The sequence below is a fragment of the Scyliorhinus canicula genome, chromosome 21 (genome assembly GCF_902713615.1).
Source record: "Scyliorhinus canicula chromosome 21, sScyCan1.1, whole genome shotgun sequence".
Classification (NCBI taxonomy): Eukaryota; Metazoa; Chordata; class Chondrichthyes; order Carcharhiniformes; family Scyliorhinidae; genus Scyliorhinus; species Scyliorhinus canicula.
In genome coordinates, this window is record NC_052166.1 from 19,062,719 (window position 1) to 19,089,454 (window position 26,736).

Sequence of the window (26,736 nt, forward strand, 5' to 3'; positions counted from 1 at the left end):
CCGGCGCTGCCTTTAGCGCCTCCCACAAGGTCGCCGCTGAGACCTCCCCCGTGTCATTCACCTGTAGGTAATTTTTTATACATTTCCGAAGCCTCTCGCAGATCCCCTCCTCCGACAGCAGTCCCACATCTAGCCTCCATTGCGGGCGTTGATAGCTCGCTCCCCCGAACTGCAGGTCCACCCAATGCGGGGCATGGTCTGAAATGGTAATTGCTGAGTATTCCGTGTTCTTTACCTCCCCCACACAGTCCCTGCTTAGTACAAAGAAATCTATCCTGGAATATACTTTATGGACGTGCGAATAAAACGAGTAGCCCCTTCCTGTTGGCTGTCCCTCTCTCCAGGGGTCCACTGCCCCCATTTGCTCCATAAACCCTTTCAGCTCCCTTGCCATTGCTGAGAGTCTACCCGTTCTGGGACACGACCGATCCAAAGTCGGGTCAAGGACCATGTTAAAGTCCCCTCCCATTATTAGCCTGCGAGAATCCAAGTCCGGTATCTTCCCCAGCACTCTTTTAATGAAGTCCACGTCATCCCAGTTCGGGGCATATATATTCACCAGCACCACTCTTCTCCCCTCCAGTCTGCCCCGTACCATCAGGTATCTGCCCCCCCTGTCTGCGGATATGCCCTCTGCCTCAAATTGCACGCGCTTGTTGATCATGATTGCCACCCCTCTGGACTTCGAGTCCAAGTCCGAGTGGAAGACCTGGCTAATCCAGCCCTTCCTTAGCCTGGTCTGGTCCGACACTTTCAGATGTGTCTCCTGCAACATAATTACGTCCGCCCTCAGGGCCCGCAAGTGCGCGAACACCCGCGCCCTCTTAACCGGCCCATTCAGTCCCTTGACGTTCCAGGTGATCAGCCTGGTCGGGGGGCACATCCCACCCCTCCCACCCCGCCGGTCAGCCATAGCCTTTCTCGGGCCGGCCCCTGGCCCGTGCGTCGCGCCATTCCTGGCCCGCCCTTTGGCTGCCTCCACCCTCGACCTCCTTTCCAGTGCCTATTTCAAGTCTCTCTCCCGTCAGCAGAACAACCCCCCCTCCCCTAACCCCATCCCCCGATACCCCCACCCCTGCCATCTACTAGCTGTAACTTCCCCCCCCATCTGACTCCCTTGACTAGCCAATCTGCTAGCCCGGTGACTCAACACTCCGGCGCCTTCCTGTCTCATTCCCATTGTTTCCCCGTCCTCCTCCCCACCCACTGGGGCAAGCCGGCTCCAGTGTCTTCCGCGAGCTGCACAAAAAGCACAAACCAGCCCAAACAGGAAAAAAAAACACAGAAAAAAGAGAAAAAGCACGTAAATGTCCATGAACAAAGGAAAGAGTCTCAAATGTTCCGCTTGGCCCCTTTGGCCCAGCAACCCGTTGAGCAGCAGTCCAGGCACATTCGGCGTTCCTTCCCACAGAAATCCTCGGGCCCTAACTCGCGTCCTTGGGGCCTCCTTTCGGGACCAGCCCCAGGTCCCTCACAAAGTCCATCGCTTCTTCGGGCTCGGAGAAGTAGTGGTGTTGACCCTGGTGCGTGACCCATAGCCGAGCTGGGAACAGCAGACCAAACTTCACATGCTTCTTGAACAGCACCTCCTTGACATTCTTAAAGGCTGCTCGCCGCCGAGCCACCTCCTGGCTTAGGTCCTGATAAATGCGGAGAACACTGTTGTTCCACGTGCTGCTCCTGGCGCTCTTTGCCCACTGCAGCACCCGTTCCTTGTCCACGAACCTGTGGAACCTAATCACCATCGGGCGGGGGGGGGGTCCGCCCGGCCGCCCCTGCCTTGCCTGCACTCTGTGTGCCCCCTCCGGCTCCAGCGGTCGCGGAAAGGCTTCGGCCCCCATCAGCTGCTTCAGCAGGTCTGCTACAAACGCTGCAGCATCAGCTCCCTCAGCCCCCTCCGGGAGGCCAACCATCCTCAGATTGTTCCTGCGGACTCTATTCTCCAGCTCCTCCACTCTGTCCAGCAGTCTTCTCTGCCGCTCTTTCAGGCCGTCCACTTCTAGCGCTGCAACCATTTGCGCATCCGCCTGCTCCTCCACCGCCTCTCCCAGCTCCTTAACTTTAACATCCTGGGCGTCCAGCCTCTGGTTCAGCTGATCCACCGCTTTCTGGATTGGGTCCAAGCTGTCCCGCTTCAGCACTTCAAAACTGGACTTCATTACCTGGAGCATGTTATCCAGCACCTGCTGGATTGCTGAGTCCGGGGTCCGTGTGTCCGCCATCTTAGGTCCCAGGTAATTTTCTTCAGGTCCTTGTCTCTGTTCCTTTTACTCCTTCTTCTTCTGCCTTCTGGAATCCCGCTGTTCCATGTGCCACAGCCCGCTCCTCAGCACCTTCGCTGCCGCCTTCCTTCGCCCAGCTCCTTAAATTTTACCTCCTGGGCATCTGAAGTGTGTCCAAGCTGTCCCTCCTCAGCAACTCCAAACTTTTTTTCCTTGTCCTGGAGGAAGGAAGGTCCGTGGGTCCGTCATCTTACCCTTCAGGTCAGCTTCCTCCTTGCCTCCGTCTCTCTCTCTCTCTCTTTCTTCCTCTACCTGCTGGCCTCCCACGATTCCATCCGCTGCAGCCCGCTCTCCTCTTCTTTCACGGCAGCCTTTTTGCCGCCCCCGTGGTCCCGCTATCGCGGGGAATCAGCTGCTAAGCCCCGCCGGAGTGAGAGCCCGCCGAATGTGCGGCTCACTCGGACATCGCCGCCACCGGAAGACCGTTATCAGCAAATTTAGCAACAATATATTTGGTCCCTTCATCTAAGTCATCAAAATAAATTGTGAATAGTTGAGATCCAGCCTTGATCCCTGTAGCGCACCACTCGTCACATCTTGCCAACCCTAAATCCATTTTGATCCATTTTTCCACCCATCCTCTGTTTCCTTTTGGCTAACTAAAGTTCAATGCTAATATGTTACCCTCTACACCATGAAGAGCAGTCAAGGCAGCACAGTGAAATCACTGCATTTTCACTCACCCTTTCCTAACATCTGATGCCTCAGACAAAAGGCTTTAAAGCAGCTGCTGTTACAAGTGTCAGAGGCTTCCTCGAAAGCCCAGAACATTTGGGAGGGCTTCAAATCCCCTGACAGCAATTGAAATGCAAATCTTCCATTCAATTTCACTGAGAAAAACCTTTCATTCGCCTTTGATTGACAGTTTTATAGGTCAGGCACAGATGCTTGGTGGATTGCTTATTGATCTTTCCCTTCACGCTGAAGTGCATCTCCAATCCCCTGCTTTGATGCTAACCACAATGTTTATGAATACTCTTGCTATGAGTGACAACTCTTCACCACATCAAAAGGAGCTAAGTGCTTTCTGCTATGAAAAATAGGAAATGAAACCACTTCACCAAGCTTATTATAGCATGGTTAAGGAGAGAGACTCGCAAATGGAACTCGCTTGCAGCGTCAGTAGAGACCAGTCCCAATTCTCCGCTGGTGGGAAATCCAGATTGGAGAACCTTTGCCCATATCTACGGGTGTATTCTTAGTTTGCACACCCTGTGCTTTTCCTGCGTGCTCTGATTATAATTTTCCTTATTTATACCTTGCTCTCTTACCTTGTCTTCTCTATTTTATTTATCACATCTGCCCAAACCCTTGATCTCACTGTTTAGTTTAAAGGTTTCTACGCCTCAACAGAACACTCATCCCAGGTTCAGGTGCAGACCGCTCCAGTGGTACAGCACCCATTTTCCCCAGTACTGGTACCAGTGCTCCATGAATTGAAATGCAATTAAGGCCATAAGACCATTATTCTTGCACATCAAGCTTTGAGCCACACATTTAACTCCCTAGTCTGATTTACCCTCTGCCAATTTTCCCATGGCTCTATAGTAATCCACAGATTATTACCTTTGAGGTTCTACTTTTTAATTTGGCACCTAGCTGCTCATACTCCCTCAGAAGAACATCTTTCTGGGTAGCACGGTGGCGCAGTGGGTTAGCCCTGCTGCCTCTCGGCGCCTAGGTCCCAGGTTCGATCCCGGGTCTGGGTCACTGTCCGTGTGGAGTTTGCACATTCTCCCCGTGTCTGCGTGGGTTTCACCCCCACAACCCAAAAATGTGCAGGGTAGGTGGATTGGCTATGCTAAATTGCCCCTTAATTGGAAAAAAATAATTGGGTACTCTAAATTTAAAAAAAAAGAACATCTTTCTTAGTTTACCTATGTTGTTGGTACCTATATGGTCCACAAATGCTGGATCCTCCACCTCCCATTGCAAGTTCCCCTCCAGCCCTACACGGCTATCCCAAACCCAGGTATCGGGCAGACAACACAGTTGTCTAGACTCCAGCCCGTGGCTGCAGAGAATTGTATTTACCCCTCTGACTATATTGTCCCAAACTAGCACCACATTCCTATAAATGCTGCCACTTGAATGGTTTCTTGTACCATAATGCAATGGTCAGATGGGTCATCCACCCTGCAGCCAGCACTTTCAACCTTACAGGTTGTTTACAGGAACCTATTGAACAAGCTACAGGGCTGTGGACTGGGTGCAGAAAGGTGGGATTAGTCCTAGGGCTGGCATGGATAAGATGGGCCAAATGGCCTCCTTCTGTGCTGTACTTTTTCTTTTCTAAGAACTGCAAAGGCTGAAGCTCATCCACTCTACCTTCTGGGGCCCCATACCTGCCTCACTTGCATTCGCACTATACTGTCCCTGACCACAGACCAAATCAGAAAAACCATGTCCTAAAGGGTGTGCCTGCCTCTTGATACAAAGTGTGCAGGTAGCTGTCCCCCTCCCTGATGCATTACAGAGTCTACAGGTCAATCTCCAGCTCCTTGACTCTGAGCTTAAGCCACAGCCACTTGCTACAGATGTATCTGACCTGGATCACTCCGGCATCCAGCGGCCCTCACACATCACCAACCCTGTCTTCTTTATTATGCGCTAATTAACTGGTTTTTAATTAATTTATAATGAATACAAACTGCTAATCCGAATAAGATTTGAATTTCCTAGAATCCCTACAGAGCAGAAGGAGGCCGTTCAGCCCATCAAGTCTGCACCCACCCGCCGAAAGAGCACTCTACCTAAGCCCAATCCCCCACCCATCTAACCACCCATCTCATTGGGCACGAAGGGGAAAGACCAATTCACCTAATCTGCACATCTTTGGACTGTGGGGGGAAACCAGAGCACCCGGAGGAAACCCACACAAACACGGGGAGGAAGTGCCAACTCAACAAGGCTGGAACCGAACACGGGTCCCTTGGGCTCTGAAGCAGCAGTGCTCACTATAATGCCGCCCCAGTGCTTTACTGCTTGTAAACCTGATTACAACTAATCAAACCTTACAATTACAATTACAATGCAAGAGGTTTGAAGACCTCAAAATATTCTCCAACTAATAAATTATCTGTTTTCCTGGGAAGTCACATTTTAATTTCTCTCCGAGCTCTGGAGCCACAGACTTGACTGTATTGGACAGCTCTTCCAGCTGATGGTTGCTATCTCCGGGTCCTCCTTTCATCCTCTCTTCAATGTGCCTATTTTTTGCAAAAATATACTTCATTCATAAAATATCTGAAAGAACATTACAAATATTTGAAAGCGCTCATCACACAAAGTGCAATGATATTTGCTCTTCTCTTACATTCTATGCCCTGGTTAATAAATGAAAGAATTCCATATACCTTATTAACCAACTAACTGGCCTTGCTACCTTCAGGGATCTGTAGGAATTCCCCCCAAGATCCTTCACTTCCTCTACACCTCGTAATATCCTCCTTGTGTGTAATCCTTTGCCTTGTTTGACTTCCCCAAATTCTTCACCTCCCATAATAACTATCCTTTAACGAGAGAACGATAATAACTATCCTTTAACGAGGCTCGTTAAAGGAAAGAGGCCGGTAATAAAGATTCTTTATTGTATATTATGTGCATTAGAGAAGATTTCCATGTACAAAAGTTAAAGTGGAGTGGTGCTACTAAGCAAGTTACTAAAAGTCAAGTTACAAAAAGTCTTTGACAAAAAAAATCATCCAGCAAAAACACGTAAAAAGTCACAAAAAATCTTTGACGAAAAAAATCACCGGACAAAATGACGTTGGACCAAAAGACGGGCGGACAAAAAGACGTTGGACGAAAAGACGTGGACGAAGTGTCGTTGGACGAAATGACGTCGGACGAAAAGACATAGCACCCACTTCTCTGGGTTGAATTCTACCTGTCAGCTGCATTCTCAGTGGTATCAATCCATGACATAGAAATATGAACGGTGCGTCACAGCCTCACCAATGCTCTGAGATACCTATTGTTTTTCTGATGTTTTGCAGACAAGGAGAAAAAAGCTTTCCTTGCTGAACTGCTTCAAGAACACAACAGATTACGAACCTTACACCAGTCACGGCCACTGAAGTTGAACTCTGACCTCTCCAAACAAGCACAGAAATGGGCAGAGCATCTCATTGATATCAATAGCCTCCAGCACAGCGACACCAAGTATGGAGAGAATCTCTGGTACAAATGGAGCAGCGATGCAAAGTTACCCACAGGTATAGAGCTGACAATTTGGCATGACCCTCTTCACAGTTCAGTGTTCAGAGTGACCTCTTGTTGCGTATTGGTTAGTCTAACTTGACGGAATGATTCCTGACATGTTGGTATGTTCAAACAATAACTGGTTTATTTTATGCAATAGAACTGTGTTTGGCTATTGGTGACTAGATTTACACTGCTGAATCTTGAGCATTCTCTCTCTACTCCTCGTCATGTGTTTTCTTACAGCACTTTTGGAGATGCTATTTACACCCTTATAAACTACATCTCCCCCAAGTCTTCATTCATATTGACATACTGCCCAATCTCCCCACGTTACTGACATTACTGTTTCAATCTGTGAGGAGGCTTCATGGCGCTCCCCGATCGTGTTCGTGTCAGATGTGGAAGACGCTGGATTCTCCGTCGGCGGAATCTTCCGTTTCACCGGCAGCGCACTCCGCCCGCGGATTTCCCAACAGCGTGGGGGTGCCCACAATGAGAAACCCCATTGGCCATCTGCCGGGACGGGGAATCCCGCTGCCGGCAGGGGCACACCGTACCAGAAAACGGGTGTGGTGGGACAGAGAATCCCGCCCCAGTTGTCTCGCTTCCTGATCTCCCTTTTTCTTGACATGGATGGTCTTCACTGAAAGCTGTAGCATTTGGTTCTTGATTAACTTCTGACTCAACCTCTGGTTCTTCCGAATGTACGACTAATTGTTGTCTTTGATGAATAGAAATAAGGGGCGCGATACTCCGCTGCCCACGACGGGTCGGAGAATAGCGGGAGGGCCTTCCCGACATTTTTCCCTCCCTCCCGCTATTCTCCCCCCCCCCCCCCCCCCCCCCCCACGGCCGCCCCACGACACGAATCGCTGCTCGCCGTTTTTTACGGCGAACAGCGATTCTCCCCAGGCCGATGGGCCGAGTTCCCAGGCCTTTACGGCCGTTTTCACGAACGCAATCACACCTGCTCTCACCGTTCGTGAAAACGGCCGCAAAGTGCCGTCCCGGACAACCATGGCACCGTGGTGCGGCCGTGCCAAGGGTGGCATTGGCCTGCGATCGGTGGGCACCGATCGCGGGCAGCGGGTCCGATACCCGCGCACTATTTGTTCCTCCGCCGCCCCGCAGGATCAGTCCGCGGGGTGGCTGAGGGGCATGACGGCCCGAGCATGCGCGGGTTTGACGCATATGCGTGATGACGTCATCAGCGCATGCGCGGGACGGTCGCTAAGCCCGCGATGCCGTGCTTCACGGGGCCGCACTGCTAGCCCCGCCCGGGGGGGAGAATCGGGTCCCGGGAGGGGGCGCGGAGGCTGCCGTGAAACACGGCCAGTTTCACGGCAGCCTTTACGACTCGCAACATTTGCGGAGAATCGCGCCCAAGATTCCTCTGGTTTCCACCTTCTGACGTATGTACTAAATAAGATTGTCGTCTTTCTGGAATGTTACTCCTTCTTTCCTTTGGTCCGATCTCTGGATCTGGATCCATTTCTTTCTCTCTTCACTGTTCCTCGATCACATTTCCCTCTCTCCTTATTCGATTTGACAGGTTTATCTCTCACTTTTGTGTTTCGCATGCTTCTTGTCCTTGTTTCTTGAGCTTCCCCTCTTTCCTTTGTTTTTCCACATCCTTTCTTACTCCTTGAGCGATGACTCCTTGCACACTCTCATCCCTGAACTCTTGGATAGTCCTGGACTTCTAGCCATGAAGTAATTATTTTGGTTGGATCGGACAACATGAGGAATCCAGCTGATCAATGTCTTAGATTCACTTTCTCCCCATGTAAAAAAAACATGGTTATTGAGTGGCTTGGTCTGTTTCTTTTAATAATTTAGTGTACCTAATTCATTTTTTTCCAATTAAGGGGCAAATTAGCATGTCCAATCCTCCTACCCTGCACATCTTTGGTTTGTGGGAGTGGTTTACAGTGGTTTCACAGGTCGGCGCAACATCGAGGGCCGAAGGGCCTGTACTGCGCTGTAATGTTCTATGTTCTATGTGGGGACAAAACCCATGCAAACACGGGGAGAATGTGCAGACTCCACACGGATGGTGACCCAGAGCTGGGATTAAACCTGGGGCCTCAGCACCATGAGGCAGCAGTGCTAACCATTGCACAACTGTGCTGCCTCAGTTTGTCTGGTTTTTGACTTTTTTCATAGAATTTACAGTGCAGAAGGAGGCCATTCAACCCATCGAGTCTGCACTGGCCCTTGGAAAGAGAACCCTACCCAAGCAACACACCACGACCCTATCCCCTTTATCCCCGTCACCCACCCTAACCTTTTAGGACACGAAGGGGTAATTTAGAATGGCCGATCCACCTAAACCGGGTGGTCCACTTTCTTTGACTGTTGGCATCCTTGATGACCACTTTTGGTGCTCACCACAGTTGGAATAATGTGGGGCTGGATTTGACATTGTTGAGGCTAAGTGCCGGGTAAAACACCTGGCTCCCATGATACAAACAGCTGAAGAATGTCCGGGTTCATGGCCGCATATGCCCACTGCAACTATCTGCAGTGGTCGCATGTAAACCATGCCGCAGGTTTTGCGCGGATCCGACCTGCCAAATACTGCCCCTCAGGCCACCCCCTGGACACCCCCGACCAGTCCCCCCAGCCCTGACGGAAGCCCCCTAGGCTCCCGGCTGACTATGATGGCGCTGGATACAGTCCACAGCCACCACACCAGGTTCCCAACTACTGAGACCACATGTCCCCCGCTTTGGGCATCTGAAGGGATTCTCCTCCCGATCACTGATTACGATATCGGCATCGGGCAACAGTGAATCCTGTCTATAATATTTGAACAGAGTATTTTGTCATCCCGATTTCCATCTTCCACTCTCGAAGCAATTCTAAAGAGTGGTGAATGGTCACTCCCATTCCCAGGTTTATTCTGGCCTAATTGTTTTCACTGTGCGTTCATTGTGACAACTCCTTGGCTTCTCCTGCTAAATGGCTGGACTACCAATTTCTGGCAGCAGTATCAAAAAGTCAGCGCTGTAGTCAGAATCCAGACCTTCATTGCAGTTGGATAGTTCCAAGGGTTCACTGCTGAGGTGACCCTTGGATTCTTGTGATTGGTGTCTTCCACTTTCCTGATACAAATTAGGAGCAGCACTGGGCCATTCAGCCCCTCGAGCCTGCGTTCCCAATCAGTAAGATCTTGGCTGATCTGATTGAAACCTTAACCCCACATAAATCAAGAATCTATCCAGCTCTGCCTTAAAAATATTCAAGGATTCTGCTTCCATCGCCTTTTGAGGAAGAGAGTTTGAGAGGCTCAGCATCACTGTTCATAGATAATGAAAGGATATCAGAAAGAGTGGGGGATTTCAGGATAATAGGATAACAGGATAAAGCCATGAGCACTGAGCACATGGCACTGTGGTGCATGCATTCCTCCACAGGATAACAAAAACAGGGATACATAATATACCAGATCCTTTATGGGATAAAATGCTACAAATCGGGACCTAACACAGCATCCCAAGGCCTCGAGACCAAACCACCTGCCCACCACTTTGCTGTGGCACTATTCATCCTATCTACAAATAAAGAAAATGTACTCCCTCAGTGTAAAAGCAAGGATTAAAACATATAGAAAAACAGGTCTGCACCACCAGTTTTCTCTTAGTATAACAGGGTAGCAGGCTGACATACCATACACCCTTAAGGGGGATGCCCACAGGTTTCACGGCAGCGTGGGATGGCCACAATGGGAAATTCCATTGGCAGGTGGCGGGAATGGGGAATCCCACTGCTGGCGAGGGCGCACCACCCAGGAAAACACAGCTGGCGGAACGAAGAATCCTGCCCCCTTGGTCAGAATGAAAGGCAATGGCACCAACTCAGGGGCATAATCACAAGGGAATAAAGTTCAGGATTAGTGATGAGCTGCAGGATATATAACCATCCATGGAGTTTGGAAAGGCCATGACAGGATTGTCACGCAACATCCAGGATCCATCCAGAGTTTCACTGAAGGCGCCTCCACCATGTCGTCGTCCCAAAGCCCTGGTAAAGAAAAACCTAGGCACTATCGCGTTTGGCCGCTACCAATCCTTCTTGACGAACATCGAGGGCCGGACATCTTAAGACCAGTGGTCGGTTACTCCAACCAATCCCAGGTCTCGAAGACCGTATACAATGTGCTCCAACGAACCCAAAACTCCCAATCCTCAATCGAGATTGTGAAAGCATGGTAGCCAGATCTCAAATTCAGCCGAGAATTTATCCCTTGTTTCCTCGGGAGGCCAGGCGAACGAATACTCCTTCTCCAGCCCCATCTCCCAGAATCAACCAGATGTTCGACACACCATGCAGCAAATTTCCAAGAACTGAACATGAACCCCCATTGAGGAGACTGCCCTATTGACTGACAGGATTCTCCCCTCCGTTTCATCCATTCTCTTTGGGATATCTCGCAGTTCATCAATGTGAGCACCAATAATCTGGGCCAGGGAGCCAACACTGTCTTCCACAACTTCACTCACCCGTGCCACCGATTGGAGGGGGCCTTTCCCGCAAATATAGGGGGCTGCAACATTATTCTGAATGGCACATGAGCAGCTCTCCTCGCGGCAGCTGCAAACACTCCCAATTCCCCACTGGGGGAAACACTTAGAGTCAAAGTGGGACAATTGCATCCTAACTTACATTTATGGCCCCCAGTTTGGATTCGATTTGATTTTTCCCACAATCTTCTCTACACATATCCTCTCAAACACTGTCATGAATATCTTTTGTTTTATTTTAGGGACGGAAGTGAGTGAAGCCTGGTACAATGAAATCAAGAAATATAGCTTCAGTGATCCAGGTTTCAAGAGTGGAACAGGTGAGAGAAAGAAATTCAATGGAAAATACAAGACAATTTAAAGAAAATGAAATGAAAATCGCTTATTGTCAGAGTAGGCTTCAATGAAGTTACTGTGAAAAGTCCCCTAGTCACCACATTCCGGCGCCTGTTCGGGGAGGCTGTTACGGGAATTGAACCGTGCTGCTGGCCTGCCTTGGCCTGCTTTAAAAGCCAGCGATTTAGCTCACTGTGCTAAACCAGCCCTAAGAAAGCAAGAGCGACATACAAACAAAGCAGTTTAAGAAGGAGGCTCACCACCTCCTTCTCAAGCACAGTTTGCGATGGGCAGTGAATGCTGACCTTACCAGCGACACTCACATCGCATGAACAAATAAAGAAGAGGGATAGTGTCTACAAAAGAGTTACAGCCTTGATCCGGTAGATCCCGCTGGCCTCCGCCACCAAAAAACATGCGGCGGGATGGTCGGAAATCCCGCCCATTATCTCCAAATTTGCAGATGATACAAAGTTGGGTGGGAGAGTGAGCTGTGAGGAGGATGCAGAGATGATTCAGTGGGATTTGGACAGGCTGCGTGAGTGGGCACATGCATGGCAAATGCAGTATAATGTGGAGAAATGTGAGGTTTTCCACTTCGGTAGCAAAAATAGGAAGGCAGATTATTATTTGAATGCGCGTAACTTGAGAGAGGTAGATACACAGCGAGACCTTGGCGTCCTCGTGCATCAGTCGCTGAAGTAAGTGTGCATATGTTAGGCAGTAAAGAAGGCAAATGGTATGTTGTCCTTCAAAGCAAGAGGATTTCAATACAGCAATAGAGATGTTTTACTGCAATTGTATAGGGCAATGGTGAGGCCACACCTGGAGTACTGTGTTGTTTTGGTGTCCTTATCTGAGGAAGGATGTTCTTGCTATGGAGGGAGTGCAGCAAAGGTTTACCAGGCTGATTCCTGGGATAGCGGGACTGTCATATGAGGAGAGACTAAGCCGGTTAGGATTATATTCATTAGAGTTTGGAAGAGTGAGTGGGGATCCCCTAGAAACTTACAAAATTCTAACAGGATTAGACAGGGTAGATTCAGAAAGAATGTTCCCGATGGTGGGGAGTTGAAATCTAGGGGTCATAGTTTGAGGACAAAGGAACTTTTAGGATTGAGGTGAAGAGAATTTCCTTCACCCAGAGAGTGGTGAATCTGTGGAATTTACTACCACAAAATCTAGTTGAGGCCAAAGCATTGTGTAATTTCAAGGATCTAGCTTTTAGGGCTAAAGGGATCAAGGGATATGGGGGGAAGGCAAGATCAGGGTATTGAACTTGATGATCAGCCATGGTCATAATGAAGGGCAATGAAATGAAATGAAAATGAAAATTGCTTATTGTCACAAATAGTTCAAATGAACTTCAAATGAAATTACTGTGAAAAGCCCCTAGTCACCACATTCCGGCGCCTGTTCGGGGAGGCTGATGCGGGAATTGAACCGTGCTGCTGGCCTGCCTTGGTCGGCTCTCAAAGCCAGCGATTTAGCCCTGTGCTAAATCAGCCCCTATTAAGCTCCAATTAAGGATGGGCAATAAATGCTAGCACAGCCTGCGATGCCCACGTCCCATGAACGAGTTAAAAAACATAGTGGTACAGGCTCGAAGGGCCGAGTGGCCTCCTCTTGCTTCTATTTACTGTGTATGTTTCTATGTATGTCCTCATTCCTTTTTTAATCCTCTGTTAGTTTCATATTCGTAAATCATCCTCACTCATTTCCTTATCTATTGGGTGTAATTTATTTTCAGCGATTTATTTTCTACATATCTTCGATCTCAACAATGATGTCCAATTCATTATATGTTCGAATAACTAAACCAGAGACAGCATTGAAAAGTTTCCTGTAAGACATAGGGACATTTAAGAAGTGGTGTAGGACTGAATAGAACTCTAATGGAATTAACTGGTGCAACATTAATTCTGTCTCTCACTCTGGGAAAAAAAATATAAATAATTCTGAGGAGTCAGGGATGAAGACACAGTAGAGATAAAGGTCACAAAAATTGTTCTGTCTGGATTGCAGTCACTGGATTCTATGTACATGCAACAGTAGGAAGCCTTCTGGCAGTCTTCCATACTCCTTTATCCAGCAAGTGGCCTCCAACATGAAGTGAATAAAATAAATTACCTCAAACCAATGTGTTGGACAGGGGAGGGAGGAGGTGACTACCCTTGGTTACTTGTCCTGTGTTCATTGGTAAGAAGGGCTTGAATGGGTCACCGAAATTGGGCGAATTACCAGTCACTAGAATTAAAGTATATTAACAAGTGCTTGGAGTCAGCTGGCAGTTTCCATCAGGTGTCAACCAGAGAAGGTGAAGGAAGACAGAACGATTAAACCCTGGGCAGCACAGTAGCACAGTGGGTAGCACTGTTGCTTCACAGCTCCAGGGTCCCAGGTTCGACTCCCGGCTTGAGTCACTGTCTCTGCGGACTCTGCACGTTCTCCCCGTGTCTACGTGGGTTTCCTCCGGTTGCTCCGGTTTCCTCCCACAGTCCAAAGATGTGCACGTTGGGTGGATTGGCCATGATAAATTGCCCTTAGGTATCCAAAAAAAGGTTAGTTGGGGTTACTGGGTTATGGGGATACGGTGGAGGTATGGGCTTGAGTGGGGTGCTCTTTTCAAGGGCCGGTGCAGCCTCGATGGGCCAAATGGCCTCCTTCTGCAGTGTAAATTCAATGATTTAAGAGTTCCTGAACACTTTGGGCTGGAGAGCAGAATGCTGCGAACACAAGCTGGTGAGATCAATGCACTTTGAGCCAATCGTCCGTTCGTTCTCTGAGACCAGTGAACTTCTCTCCATAGTGACGATATCAAGTCACGATCGTTATCAATACTCAACTACCTATCTTAGATGGCTCCTGAACTCAAATTCTTATCAGGTAATCCACTCGAATGTGAGTAGAACCAGCCAAACATCACAGAAGTAGCAAAATCCATTTTTAACAGCCAACACACCGGCCTTTCAAATCCCATTTATCTCCAATTGAAATCCAGAGGCCAGTCACGACACTCTTCCACCTTGAAATTACTTTGGGGGGCGCAGGGGGGGTCAGGGGTTGAAATTAAAAAGGCCCAGGTAATATACACTGTCACTAAGGAGAAGCATAAATTTGGCTTGGACTTCCTCAAGTGTAGAATATTAAGGCATGATCTGAGTGAGTTATTTACAATGACAATAAGGACACAGTAGGGTAAATATGGAGAAATTACTGCCTCTGACCAAGAATAAGAGGGCAGATTTTAAAAATCCGAGCTGAGCCATTCATGAGTGATGGAACCATCAATTCGCTAGACACGTGCTTTAAGATATGAACAGTGGTTTTAATCTACTTACAACAGAGCCAGCCTGTTCCGCGTTGAACTCTCGATGAACTGAACGACTGGCTCAGAGCATTGGTATTAATACAGCAGTCCAGGGGGAGGAGTCGTGGGCGGAGCCAAGGGTGGAGCCCTGTACAAACTCCTACGCATTCCCAGCGCTACCCCCCTAGTGGTCGGGCAACGCAACTGTGCTTACAAATGCATGGTCTCATGTATATACAATACAGTGTGAATTACGGAGTTACATTCAACACATTCACCCCAACAAAAAAATCAAGTCCGGCGGGGGTGGTGGTTCATAAATTGAGTCTGTCCGGTGGTCGAACTGTCCGCTACGATCTGCGGAGCACCGGGGTTGCAGCCTTTTGCGGTGGCTGGACGGGTGTTGTGGGTTGGGGTACGATGGCAGACTCCAGGGAAGATCTCGTCAGAGCTCCATACCCGTCTGGTTCGACTGGGGACTGGGGGCGCTGGGGGTTAGCCGGTGTGGGCGCGCAGAACAGGTGGAGCGAGCTAGTGGGCTCGGGAGCGCGAGGGGGCGGCTGGGTTGCGCGGAACCAATGCAGCGAGCTAGTGGGCTCGGGAGCCTGAGGGGGCGGCTGGTGGGGTGTAGGGTGAGGGGTGCATCTGTAGTGATAGAAGGGATGTGGATCCGGCTGGTGCAAGGTCCCGGAGGGATACGGTGTCCTGACGGCCTTCAGGGAACACAGAGTGAAGCAGGCGCACCTTCTCTACAAGGGGGTCGGTTTTGTGCGCCCTGACATGCTTCCTGAGGAGTACAGGGCCCGCCGTCTTCAGCCATGCCGGGAGTGAGACCCCCGTGGTAGTGCCCTTGGAAAAACTAAAGAGCCGCTCGTGATGGGTCTGATTGATCGCTGTGCATAAGAGGGACCTAATAGCGTGGAGCGCGTCTGGGAGGACTTCCTGCCAATGGGAGACTTGGAGATTCCTGGATCGGAGGGTCAGTAGGACAGTCTTCCAGACCGTCGCATTCTCCCTCTCCACCTGCCCGTTCCCCCTGGGGTTGTAGCTGGTAGTCCTGCTCGAGGCGATGCCCTTGTCGAGCAGGTACTGACGCAGCTCGTCGCTCATGAAGGACGAACCCCGGTCGCTGTGCACGTGGCTGGGGAAACCAAACAGGGTGAAGATACTATGCAGGGCCCTAATGACTGTGTGGGAGGTCATATCGGGGCACGGGATAGCAAATGGGAAGCGGGAGAACTCATCTATGACATTTAAGAAGTAAACATTCCTGTTAGTTGAGGGGAGTGGCCCTTTGAAATCGATCGCGAGGCGTTCAAAGGGCCTAGAAGCCTTGACCAGGTGGGCCCTGTCTGGTCTATAGATTTGCGGTTTGCACTCCGCACAGATCGGGCAGTCTCTGGTGACGGCTTTTACCTCCTCAGTGGAGAAAGGCAGATTTCGGGCTTTGATGTAGTGGGCGAGCCGGGTGACCTCCGGGTGGCAGAGGTCGTTGTGGATGACTTTCAGGCGGTCGATCTGCGCGCTGGCGCATGTCCCGCGGGATAGGGCATCTGGGGGCTCGTTGAGCTTCCCCGGTCGATACTTAATATCGTAGCTATAGGTGGAGAGTTCGATCCTCCACCGCAGGATTTTATCGTCTTTGATTTTGCCCCTTTGCGAGTTGTCAAACATAAAGGCAACCGATCGTTGGTCGGTGATGAGGGTGAACCTCCTACCTGCGAGGTAGTGCCTCCAGTGACAAATAGCCTCCACAATGGCTTGTGCTTCTTTTTCGACTGCCGAGTGTCGGAGTTCCGAAGCGGAGAGGGTACGGGAGAAAAATGCAACTGTCCTTCCTGCCTGATTTAAGGTGGCTGCTAGAGCTACCTCTGAGGCGTCGCTCTCAACCTGAAATGGAGTGGATTCATCCACTGCCCGCATGGCTGCTTTGGCGATGTCCTCCTTGATGCAGTTGAAGGCCTGGCGCGCCTCAGCTGACAGGGGAAATAGTGTGGCCTTAAAGAGTGGGCGGGCTTTGTCCGCATATTGAGGGACCCACTGGGCGTAGTAGGAAAAGAAACCCAAGCACCGCTTGAGGGCCTTGGGACAATGAGGGAGGGGGAGTTCTAAGAGCGCATACGGTCCGGGTCTGGGCACAGGACTCCGTTTTCCACGACATAGCCGAGGATGGCTAGTCTGGTTGTGCGGAAAATGCATTTCTCCTTGTTATAAGTGAGGTTTAATTTCTGAGCCGTCTGGGGAAAACGGTAGAGGTTGGCGTTGTGGTCCTGCTGGTCATTGCTGCAGATGGTGACATTGCCCAAGTACGGAAACGTGGCTCGCAGCCCGTACTGGTCCACCATTCGGTCCATTGCTTGTTGGAACACCGAAACCCCGTTAGTGACGCCGAAGGGGACCCGGAGGAAATGGAAGAGGCGGCCATCGACCTCGAATGCCGTGTAGTGGCGGTCCTCCGGGTGGATTGGGAGCTGGTGGTATGCAGACTTCAGAGCCACTGTGGAAAAGAGCCGATACTGGGCGATCTGGTTTACCATGTCTGCAATCCTGGGGAGGGGATACGCGTCTAGGAGCGTAAATCTATTTATGGTCTGACTATAGTCGACAACCATACAGAATTTTTCCCCGGTCTTGACGACCACCACCTGAGCTCTCCAGGGGCTGTTGCTGGCCTCTATGATCCCCTCATTGAGAAGCCTTCGGACCTCCGATCGGATGAACACCCTATCCTGCAGGCTGTACTGCCTGCTGCGAGTGGCTACGGGTTCACAGTCCGGGGTGAGGTTGGCAAAGAGAGGAGGGGGGGAGATTCGCAACGTGGCTAGGCTGCATATAGTGAGTGGGGGTAGGGGTCCGTCGAAACTGAGGGTGAGACTCTTGAGATTACACTGGAAATCAAGGCCTAATAAGAGTGGGGCGCAGAGTCCGGGCAGGACATAGAGCTGGAATTTGGCATAGCTAGCGCCTTGGATTGTGAGCATCGCGGCGGTGCGCCCTTGGATCTGGACAGAGTGGGAGCCTGAAGCAAGGGAGATAGTTTGCCGCGTGGGGAAAACGGGGAGCGAGCAGCGTCTTACCAGATCTGGGTGTATGAAGCTTACCAGAGTCAAAAAGGCACGGCGTGCTGTACCCGTTAATTTGGACCGTCGCCATCGAGTTTCACAGATGCTTCGGGCGCGATTGGTCCAGGGTGACTGCGCTGAGTTGCGGGGCGGCGGCGGCTCGCTCAGCTGTGCTGGAGTGGCCCTGTGATGACTGCCCTCTGAGTTTGTAGTCGTCGAGGTGAGTTTCAGAGTTTAGAACATAGAACAGTACAGCACAGAACAGGCCCTTCGGCCCTCAATGTTGTGCCGAGCCATGATCACCCTACTCAAACCCACGTATCCACCCTATACCCGTAACCCAACAACCCCCCCCATTAACCTTACTTTTTTTTTTAGGACACTACGGGCAATTTAGCCTGGCCAATCCACCTAACCCGCACATCTTTGGACTGTGGGAGGAAACCGGAGCACCCGGAGGAAACCCACGCACACAGGGGGAGGACGTGCAGACTCCACACAGACAGTGACCCAGCCGGGAATCGAACTTGGGACCCTGGAGCTGTGAAGCATTTATGCTAACCACCATGCTACCCTGCTGCCCCAATCCCCAGTTTGAAGGGGATGGATCCCAAGAGGGCTGCCCCCATGAGTCACACATGGCCGGCCGCATGGAGGAGGATTGCCAAGATGGCTGCCCCCATGAGTCGCACATGGCCGGCTGCATGGCGGAGGATTGCCAAGATGGCCGCCCCCATGAGTCGTACATGTCAGGTGGGGGCGGAGTCGGCATACAGGCTGCAGCATTTCGGGGCATGCGGGCCTGCGAATTCAGGGAACGAATGCTTTGAGCCGTGGGAGGGTTAGAGGCTGGGGCGGAACGAGTGCTTTGAGCCGTGGGAGGGTTAGAGGCTGGGGCTTTCTTCGCCAGACACACTCTGGCATAGTGTCCTTTCCGCCCGCAGCTGCTGCAGGTCGCGTTGCGGGCCGGGCAGTGCTGCCACGAGTGCTGATCCTGGCCGCAAAAGTGGCAGGCTGGGGCAGCATTGTGGCTGGGCGGCCACGTGGCGCAGGCCAGGGGAGTCGCTGGTCGGGGGCCCATGACGGGGTCGCGGGGAACGAGGTGAGGCTGCGGAAGGAGACCTCCATAGCGGTAGCAAGTTCAACAGTCGCTTCAAGATTTAGGGCCCCCTTTTCCAGCAGTCATTGGCGCACGTAATTTGACCTAAGGCCCGCAACAAAGGCATCACATACAGCAAGTTCTCTATGTTCTGCCGCGTAATTACAGTCACTAGATAAAAGTTTTACGCTCTCTCAGGAATTCTGCGAGCGATTCCGTAGGCTGCTGGCGGCGAGTAGTAAACACGTGTTGCGCGTAGACCTCATTTACAGGCCTTACATACATTTTGTCGAGTAGCGCTAGGGCTTCAGTATACGAACCGGCGCAGTTTAGTAGAGTAGAGATTCTGTGGCTCACCCTCACGTGCAGTAGGCTCAGTTTCTGCTCCTCTGTTTTTTCGGCTGTGCTTGCTTCCGCCAGGTAGGCTTTAAAACACCGCAGCCAATGAGAAAACATTTCTTTTGCCTCTGCATCCTGTGGGTCGAGTTCCAGTCGCTCAGGCTTGAGGGCTGATTCCATGATTGATCCTGACTGTTTCTCAAGTAGATTAAATTGATGGAACCATCAATTCACTAGACACGTGCTTTAAGATATGAACAGTGGTTTTAATCTACTTACAACAGAGCCAGCCTGTTCCGCATTGAACTCTCGATGAACTGAACGACTGGCTCTGAGCATTGGTATTTATACAGCAGTCCAGGGGGAGCGGCGATTCGTGGCGTGGGTCGGGCATGGGGGGGAGAATAGCGGGAGGGGGAGGGCATGAAAAATGTCGGGAGGCCCTCCCGCTGTTCTCCCACCCGGCGTGGGGGGGGGGGCGGGGAATCGCGCCCGAGAACTTTGGAGGATAGTTCAGCAACAAGAGGAGACAAGTTACAGGTAATTTTTACAGGTAAACGGGCAGCAGATTTCTTTCCCTAAAGGACATTAGTGAACCAGTCGGGTTTTTATGACAATGGTTTCATGGTCATCATCAGATTTAACTCCACATTTTTATTGAATTCAAATTTCACCATCTGCAGTGGTGGGATTTGAACCTTGGGCATTACTCTGGGTTTCTGGTTTATTAGTTCAGTGACAATACCACTACGCCAACACCTCCCCATCAGTGTATCAGTGCCATTCCCAGCCCAGGAGCCGCAGCTGTGCAGGCCCTCCCATACGGTCCAATCTCACCGGAACCAGATTCTGGCATCCACATATTCCACTGGCACTCAAGGTGCAGCTAAACATCCCTGACTTTCAGCGTGTTTAACCCGTGGTGACATGCCAGTTACACACAGCACTCACCACACCAGCAACAAAGGCATCAGCAATCTGCAAAAGCATTTCTTCAACGGCGTTACCAGGTGCCCATTGGGATCGTGCACCAGGTCCCGCAGCATCTTCTTGCTTCGAACCAGATTGCCTTCTGGACTCATACATCCTGAGCCAAGTGTTCCAGGACCCAGATATCTTAGAAAAAATTGCCCTTCTTTCCGGCTACAGAAAAAGAAGGAAACAGCAACAGCAACCTCCAGGCATCTGCAGCCACCAGCAGGAGCAAACAGCAAACACAACCTGCAGCTATGAAGTCCTCTCACAACTAATGAGGTCAAATTTTTATCAGCAATGCCCTTCAGTTGTGATGGTTAAATTGCGCCCGGCATCTTTCAGATGAGATGTTAGACTAAGGTCCCGTCTGATTTTTCGTTGCGGAGCTGGTTAAATCTCACCGATGAGATGGAAATTCATACAAATTGAGTTTGATAATATTCTCACCATTGGAAGCGGGCCAGTTAGATGTCAAACTCATCGCGCCCGACGAGAGTCTCGATTTTGGCCTTTCCCACTATTTAACCAGCACGCCCGACACAACGTGATGGTTAAATTGCGCCCGGCATCTTTCAGATGAGATGTTAGACTAAGGTCCCGTCTGCCCTCTCAGGTGAGTGTAAAAGATCCCGTGGCACATTTTGAAGAAGGGCAGGATATTCCCTGCCTTCCTGGGGCTGTTTAGCACAGGGCTAAATCGCTGGCTTTGAAAGCAGACCAAGCAGGCCAGCAGCACGGTTCGATTCCCGTAACAGCCTCCTCGAACAGGTGCCGGAATGTGGCAACTAGGGGCTTTTCACAGTAACTTCATTTGAAGCCTACTCTTGACAATAAGCAATTTCCATTTCATTTTTCATTTAATTCTACCCAGTGTCCTAATCAATATTTATCCCTCAGCTAACATCGCAAAAACAGATTGATTGCTCATTGTATTAATATGTGGGAGCTTGCTTGTGCATGAATTGGTTACCATGTTTCTTATTTCGCACAGTGACTACATTTCAAAAGTATTTCAATGGCTGTAAAATGCTTCAGGCACCCTGAGGTTGTGATGGTCACTGCAAAGATTCAAGTCTTTCTCTTTGTGCTGGTTCCAGGGCACTTCACCCAGCTGGTGTGGAAGGCATCAACAGAGGTGGGCGCTGGCTGTGCAACAGACGGGAAGGGCACGTTCATGGTGGTGGCAGTCTACAATCCACCAGGAAATATCACCAACCCTGGCTACTTCAAGGACAATGTTTTACCTCCCAGTAAAAATTGATCAAGGAGGAAGAGGAACACAGATGTATTGTATTCTAAAAGCACCGGCATTATTGGTACTCTCAATTGGGACTTCATTAGAATTTAAATTAGATTTCTTTCCATGCTCAAGGTGGATTTTGCTATAATATATATTTTAACAAGATCTCATTTTGTGCAGATAACACCAAATACCAGTAGGTGGCACATCTCAATTACCTTCATTCCATCAGTAGCGCCCTGCTCTTAACTGCCTCAGTCTAATTCTCTCGATAAACCCTCCCAGCTCACTTCCCTCCTTTAAGACATTCCTTAAAATAGGTCTCTTTGAACAAACATTTGGTCAATATCTCCGTAATTTGGAATTATGTTTGAGATCATTCCTGTGAAGTGACTTGGGATGTTTTACTGTGCTAAAAATGTGAGATTAATGCAAGTTGTCATTGTAATGTGCTTGGAGTATAATGTAGCAAAGTGCTTTGTGTATTCCTGAAATTGTGATCAACTGTAGCTTGCACGGGACTTTGAGGGAACAAACCTGTTTATGTACTGGGTGTCCAGAAATCAGAGACCCATAGACCATAAGACATAAACGCAGAATTAAGCCATTCGGCCCATCGAGTTTGCTCCGCCATTCAATCATGGTTGATACTTTTCTCATCCCCATTCTCCTGCCTTCTCCTCAGAACCTCTGATCCCCTTATTAATCAAGAACCTATGTATCTCTGTCTTAAAGGCTTATTACAGGTCATAATTTATTTGAAAAGAACAAAGTCAAACGCAGGTACAGGTAACAAAATGTTTTGGGTTTCTAGCAATGTACTTTGTACTGGCCAAAGCTGACCAAGGGAGATTAGGCACTTCAACTTGCGTGCTCAATTGTTTCACTTACCCTTGGGTTCTGTTCTTCCATTGACTTTAGATATTTTCTGATTGCAGTCAGACTTTCCTTTCCTCTGTAAAGGGCACTCCCTCAGTAACACCCAGTGAACGCAGAGACTCAGAGGCCCTCCTTTTCAGCCTTGCCAGGTTTGCATTAGGACCTTTTCATGCTGGGCTGAATTTTCACCAAGTCGGGGAGACACGGCAGCCCTTTAAACATGGCAGTTGGGTCCCAATTCCAAGATTCCCGACCCCATTCCGGGGCTGTCCGATTTTTGGGAATGCCTTTAAATGGTGCCGGGCTGGCCCCTGTGGAAAGTGGGCAGCACGGTAGCATTGTGGACAGCACAATGGCTTCACAGTTCCAGTGTTCCAGGTTCGATTCCGGCTTGAGTCACTGTCTGTGTGGAGTCTGCACGTTCTCCCCATGTCTGCGTGGGTTTCCTCCGGGTGCTCCTGTTTCCTCCCACAGTCAAAAGATGTGCAGGTTAGGTGGATTGGCCATGATAAATTGCCCTTAGTGTCCAAAATTGCCCTTAGTGTTGGATGGGGTTACTGGGTTATGGGTATAGGCTGGAGGTATTGACCTTGGGTAGGGTGCTCTTTCCAAGAGCCGGTGCAGACTCGATGGGCCAAATGGCCTCCTTCTGCACTGTAAATTCTATAATTCTATGAAAGCCCACGTTCAGCACTCTCAACCTGCCCCACTCCATTGCGGAGACAGGCATGTCCTACTTCTCTGCAATTGTAATAGCGTCAGGCAGAGTTCTGATTTACGGCCCCTCAGATGTGTTGTGAACCGTAGTCCGTATGGGGGCACCTTTTAAAAAGGGAGTCCAGATGGTCCTCCTCACACCGTAATGCCAAGCATACATAATGAGGCTGAGCTGAGAGCCAGACAAACAATACTCTGAGACAAAGAGTCATCCAGACTCAAAACGTTTAGCTCCCTTCTCTCTCCACAGAGGCTGTCAGACCTGCTGAGATTGTCCAGTATTTTCTGTTTTTGTTTCAGATTGCAGCATCTGCAGTAATTTACTTTTATCAAACAATACTCTTGATAAAACAGCTGCGCCAGAGAGAAAACATTGAGCAGACAATTAAGCAGACTTTCTGATCTCTGTGGTAAATGTCACAATGTTTATTTACATGAGGTTAAGTGGTTTGAAGGGCATATGGGCTTTGTTATTGACACTGCAATGAATTCGATGAATGACAATCATTTTGCCTCACACTGAAATAACTTTTCTCGGGATGAAAGAACTGGAGAATCTTTGTATTTTTATTTTAATTGGGACAAAGTCGCACAAGAACAAGTCGGGCCTATTAAACAGCCTGCCTCGACACCAGCAGCTCCAGCCGCTGCCTCTGAACTTTTTCCCAGGTTGGCAGGCCCGACACCAGCCCACAATTACCGCCCCCCCCCCCCCAGCAATGAAGAGTCCCACCTTGAAAGCATTTTATCCCAAAGGGAAATGATCTGGGAATTTTCCTGACTCCCGGTGCCCGCCCTCGAGGATGAAAACTCAGGCCAAAGTAACTGAAGATGAGCAAATGACTGTTCACGGTGCCTTGTTGCAAATGCACACTGTATTGAGACTCAGTGTCACTTTGTGCCGATGAGTCAGAGCGGATGATGGAAGGTATTTTGTCACCCCCCTCAGCAAGGGTGGCCAACTCCGTGAGTCCACATCCCCAGAGACCTCTTCACCATGTCCTCCAGCCATGTCCAGTCAAACAGCTGCCCATACCCCAGCCCATCACCCATATATATATATTTTTGAAAACCATTTTATTGAAGGCATTTTAAATATATACATAATCACAAAAATATAAATATGGCAACAAGTGATGAAACCCCCCCCCCCCCCCCCCCCCCCCACCACCACCCCCATACCTCCCCCAAGCATCACCCCCCACCCAGCTCACTGCCACCCCGGCACCCGCCTCCCTTTTCCAACTAAACATCACCCCCTCCTCTCCCCCCCCCCCCCCCAAGGCTGAACCTTAAATACCCCTTAAAGCTTCCACCTCAAGGTGAACCCCTCCTCCACTGCACGAATGGTGAACTTGATCTTTTCCAAATGCAGGAACTCTGCCAAATCGCTCACCTTCGGCGTAACCCGCCAGCACAACAGAATCCGTCTCCGGGCTACCAGGGAGGAAAAGGCCAAGAGGTCAGCCTCTCCCCCACCTGTACCCATGGATCCTCCGGCATTCTAAATATCGCCATCCTGGACTCGGAGCTACCTCTAGCCCCGAAATCTTTGGCATTACGTCCAAAAATCCTTTCCAAAACCCCCTCAACCTCAGACACACTCAAAAACATATCCCATCACCCAGATACTTGAAGAAATAAATTAAGTTGCTACCTTGGCGTGTTTCTCAGCAGCACGCCATTTGTTGGTGGCGGGATTCTCTGATCCCGTCCCTTGTCAATGGGATTTCTCATTGAAGACAGCCCACGTGGCCGGGAAATCCGCAGGCGAGGATTCACTGCCAGCAGAGAATCCCAACGGCCGGGAAATTCCGGCCACTGTGACTGATTCTAATCCATGTGTTCAGTCTAACTCCAAATGAAGCAAAACCTAAACAAATTCCCAGGCTTCAGGACAAAGTGATCCATCCACAGACATTCATTTCCTCCAGCACCGATACACATTATCAGCCATGTATACCATCTACGAGATGCATTGCAGGAACTCTCCAAGGCTCCTTCGATAACATCTTCGAAACCCACAACTACTGCAATCTAGAAGGACAAATGCAGCAGACACATGGGAACACCACCAACTGGACGTTCCCCTCCAAATCACTCGCCATCCTGACTTAGAAATATGTCACCGTTACTTCACTATCGCTGGATCGGAATTCCAGAACCCCCCGCCCCCTGCCAACAGCAATGTGGGTGTACTTACTCCACACAGACTGCAGCGGTATAAGAAGGCAGCTCACCACCGCCTTCTCAAGGGCAATTCGGGATGGGCAATAAATGCTGGCCTAGCCAGCGCCTCCCACGTACCACAAATGAATTTTGCTTTGCTAATTTTCAGTTGTGATGTTGGAATCTGTTTAAACACAAATGTACAACTCGTATCTCTGAACTGTAAATAGGGTGAAAGATGTCCTGGATACACGTTTTGTGTTGACGTTCTGCCTTTTCCATAATTCTGTTGTAACCAATTGTACTCTGTCAAATATTCTTCAAGTAAAAATTGTGAAAGATCCATGTTTCATCACCGTTCACTTATTGCTCTGTATTTTCAATTCCTACTGAGCTCTCTCTCCCAACGTCTTTACTGTGGTCGGATTCTAATGGTGAGACTTTCACTCACGAGCAGTAACCAATCTGGGCTCAGTGTGCGCAGTTTGTCAATCACATCACATCATAATCCCAACACCAAAGGGCAGGAGGCAATAATCTCAGTGAATGTCGCAGTGTCAGTCGGACCAAATCTCAGTCTGCATAGCCTTCAATTCACTGTGGCTCATGTCAGCAGGTAACATGAATGTGTCGGTGTTCTACCTTGTATATCAACCTCTCTCCTAATGCTCTTATTTTAAATCAGTTATTAACTTTGCTACAATACCTACAATATAAATATGTTCAGCACATTAGATAGACTGGGGTTGTTTTCCTTGGAGCAGAGGAGATTGAGCACATGATTGAAATGTATAAAATTATAAGGGGTATAGATAGAGCAGTCAGGGAGAAACGTTTCCCCTTGGTGGAGGGATCAGTGACCCGGGGCAGAGATTTATGGTAAGGGGCAGGATGTTTCAAGGGGATGTGAGGAAAATCTTTTTACCCAGAGGGTGGTGGGAGTCTGGAACTCACTACCTGAAAGGGTGGTGGAGACAGAGACCCTCATAACATTGTAGAAGTATTTAAATGAGCACTTGTGATCCCAGGGCTTACAGGCTATGGGCCCAGTGCTGGAAAATGGTATTAGAATCGTTAGGTGGTTGTTTTTGACCGGCACAGACATGATGGGCCGAAGGGCCTCTTCTGTGTTAAGGACTCTATGACTCTGGGTAGGATTCTTCCGCCCCGCCCTCTGCAAGAACGTCACACGTTTGAGGACTCTGGGTCTGTACCCGTTGGAGTTTGGAAGTATGAGAGGGTAGATGAGAGGGGATGTTATTGAAACGTTCAAGACACTGCGAGGCCTGGATAGTGCAGATGTGGAGAGGATATTTCTTTCCACTTGTAGGAAAAACTAGAACCAGAGGACACAATCTCAGATTAAAGGGGTGATCCTTTAAAACAGAGATGAGGAGGAATTTCTTCAGCCAGAGGGTGGTGAATCTGTGGAACACTTTGCCGCAGAAGGCTGTAGAGGCCAAATCCCTGAGTGTCTTTAAGGCAGAGATAGATCGGTTATTGATTAATAAGGGGATCAGGGATTATGGGGGGAAGGCAGGAGAATGGGGATGAGAAAATATCAGCTATGATTGAATGGCGGAGCAGACTCGATGG

General features: G+C 49.7%; 1 protein-coding gene across 1 annotated transcript in view; it reads left to right on the top strand.

Annotated features, from left to right (window-relative positions):
- Positions 1-22,626, top strand: part of LOC119955932 — a 247,361-nt gene extending 224,735 nt beyond the window's left edge. Inside the window, exons 26-28 of the mRNA XM_038782590.1 lie at positions 6,281-6,499; positions 11,257-11,334; positions 21,233-22,626. Of these exons, the coding sequence (XP_038638518.1) occupies positions 6,281-6,499; positions 11,257-11,334; positions 21,233-21,396 (461 nt within the window). The 3' untranslated portion in view covers positions 21,397-22,626. The remainder of the gene's footprint in view (positions 1-6,280; positions 6,500-11,256; positions 11,335-21,232) is intronic.
- Positions 22,627-26,736: the final 4,110 nt, after the last annotated feature.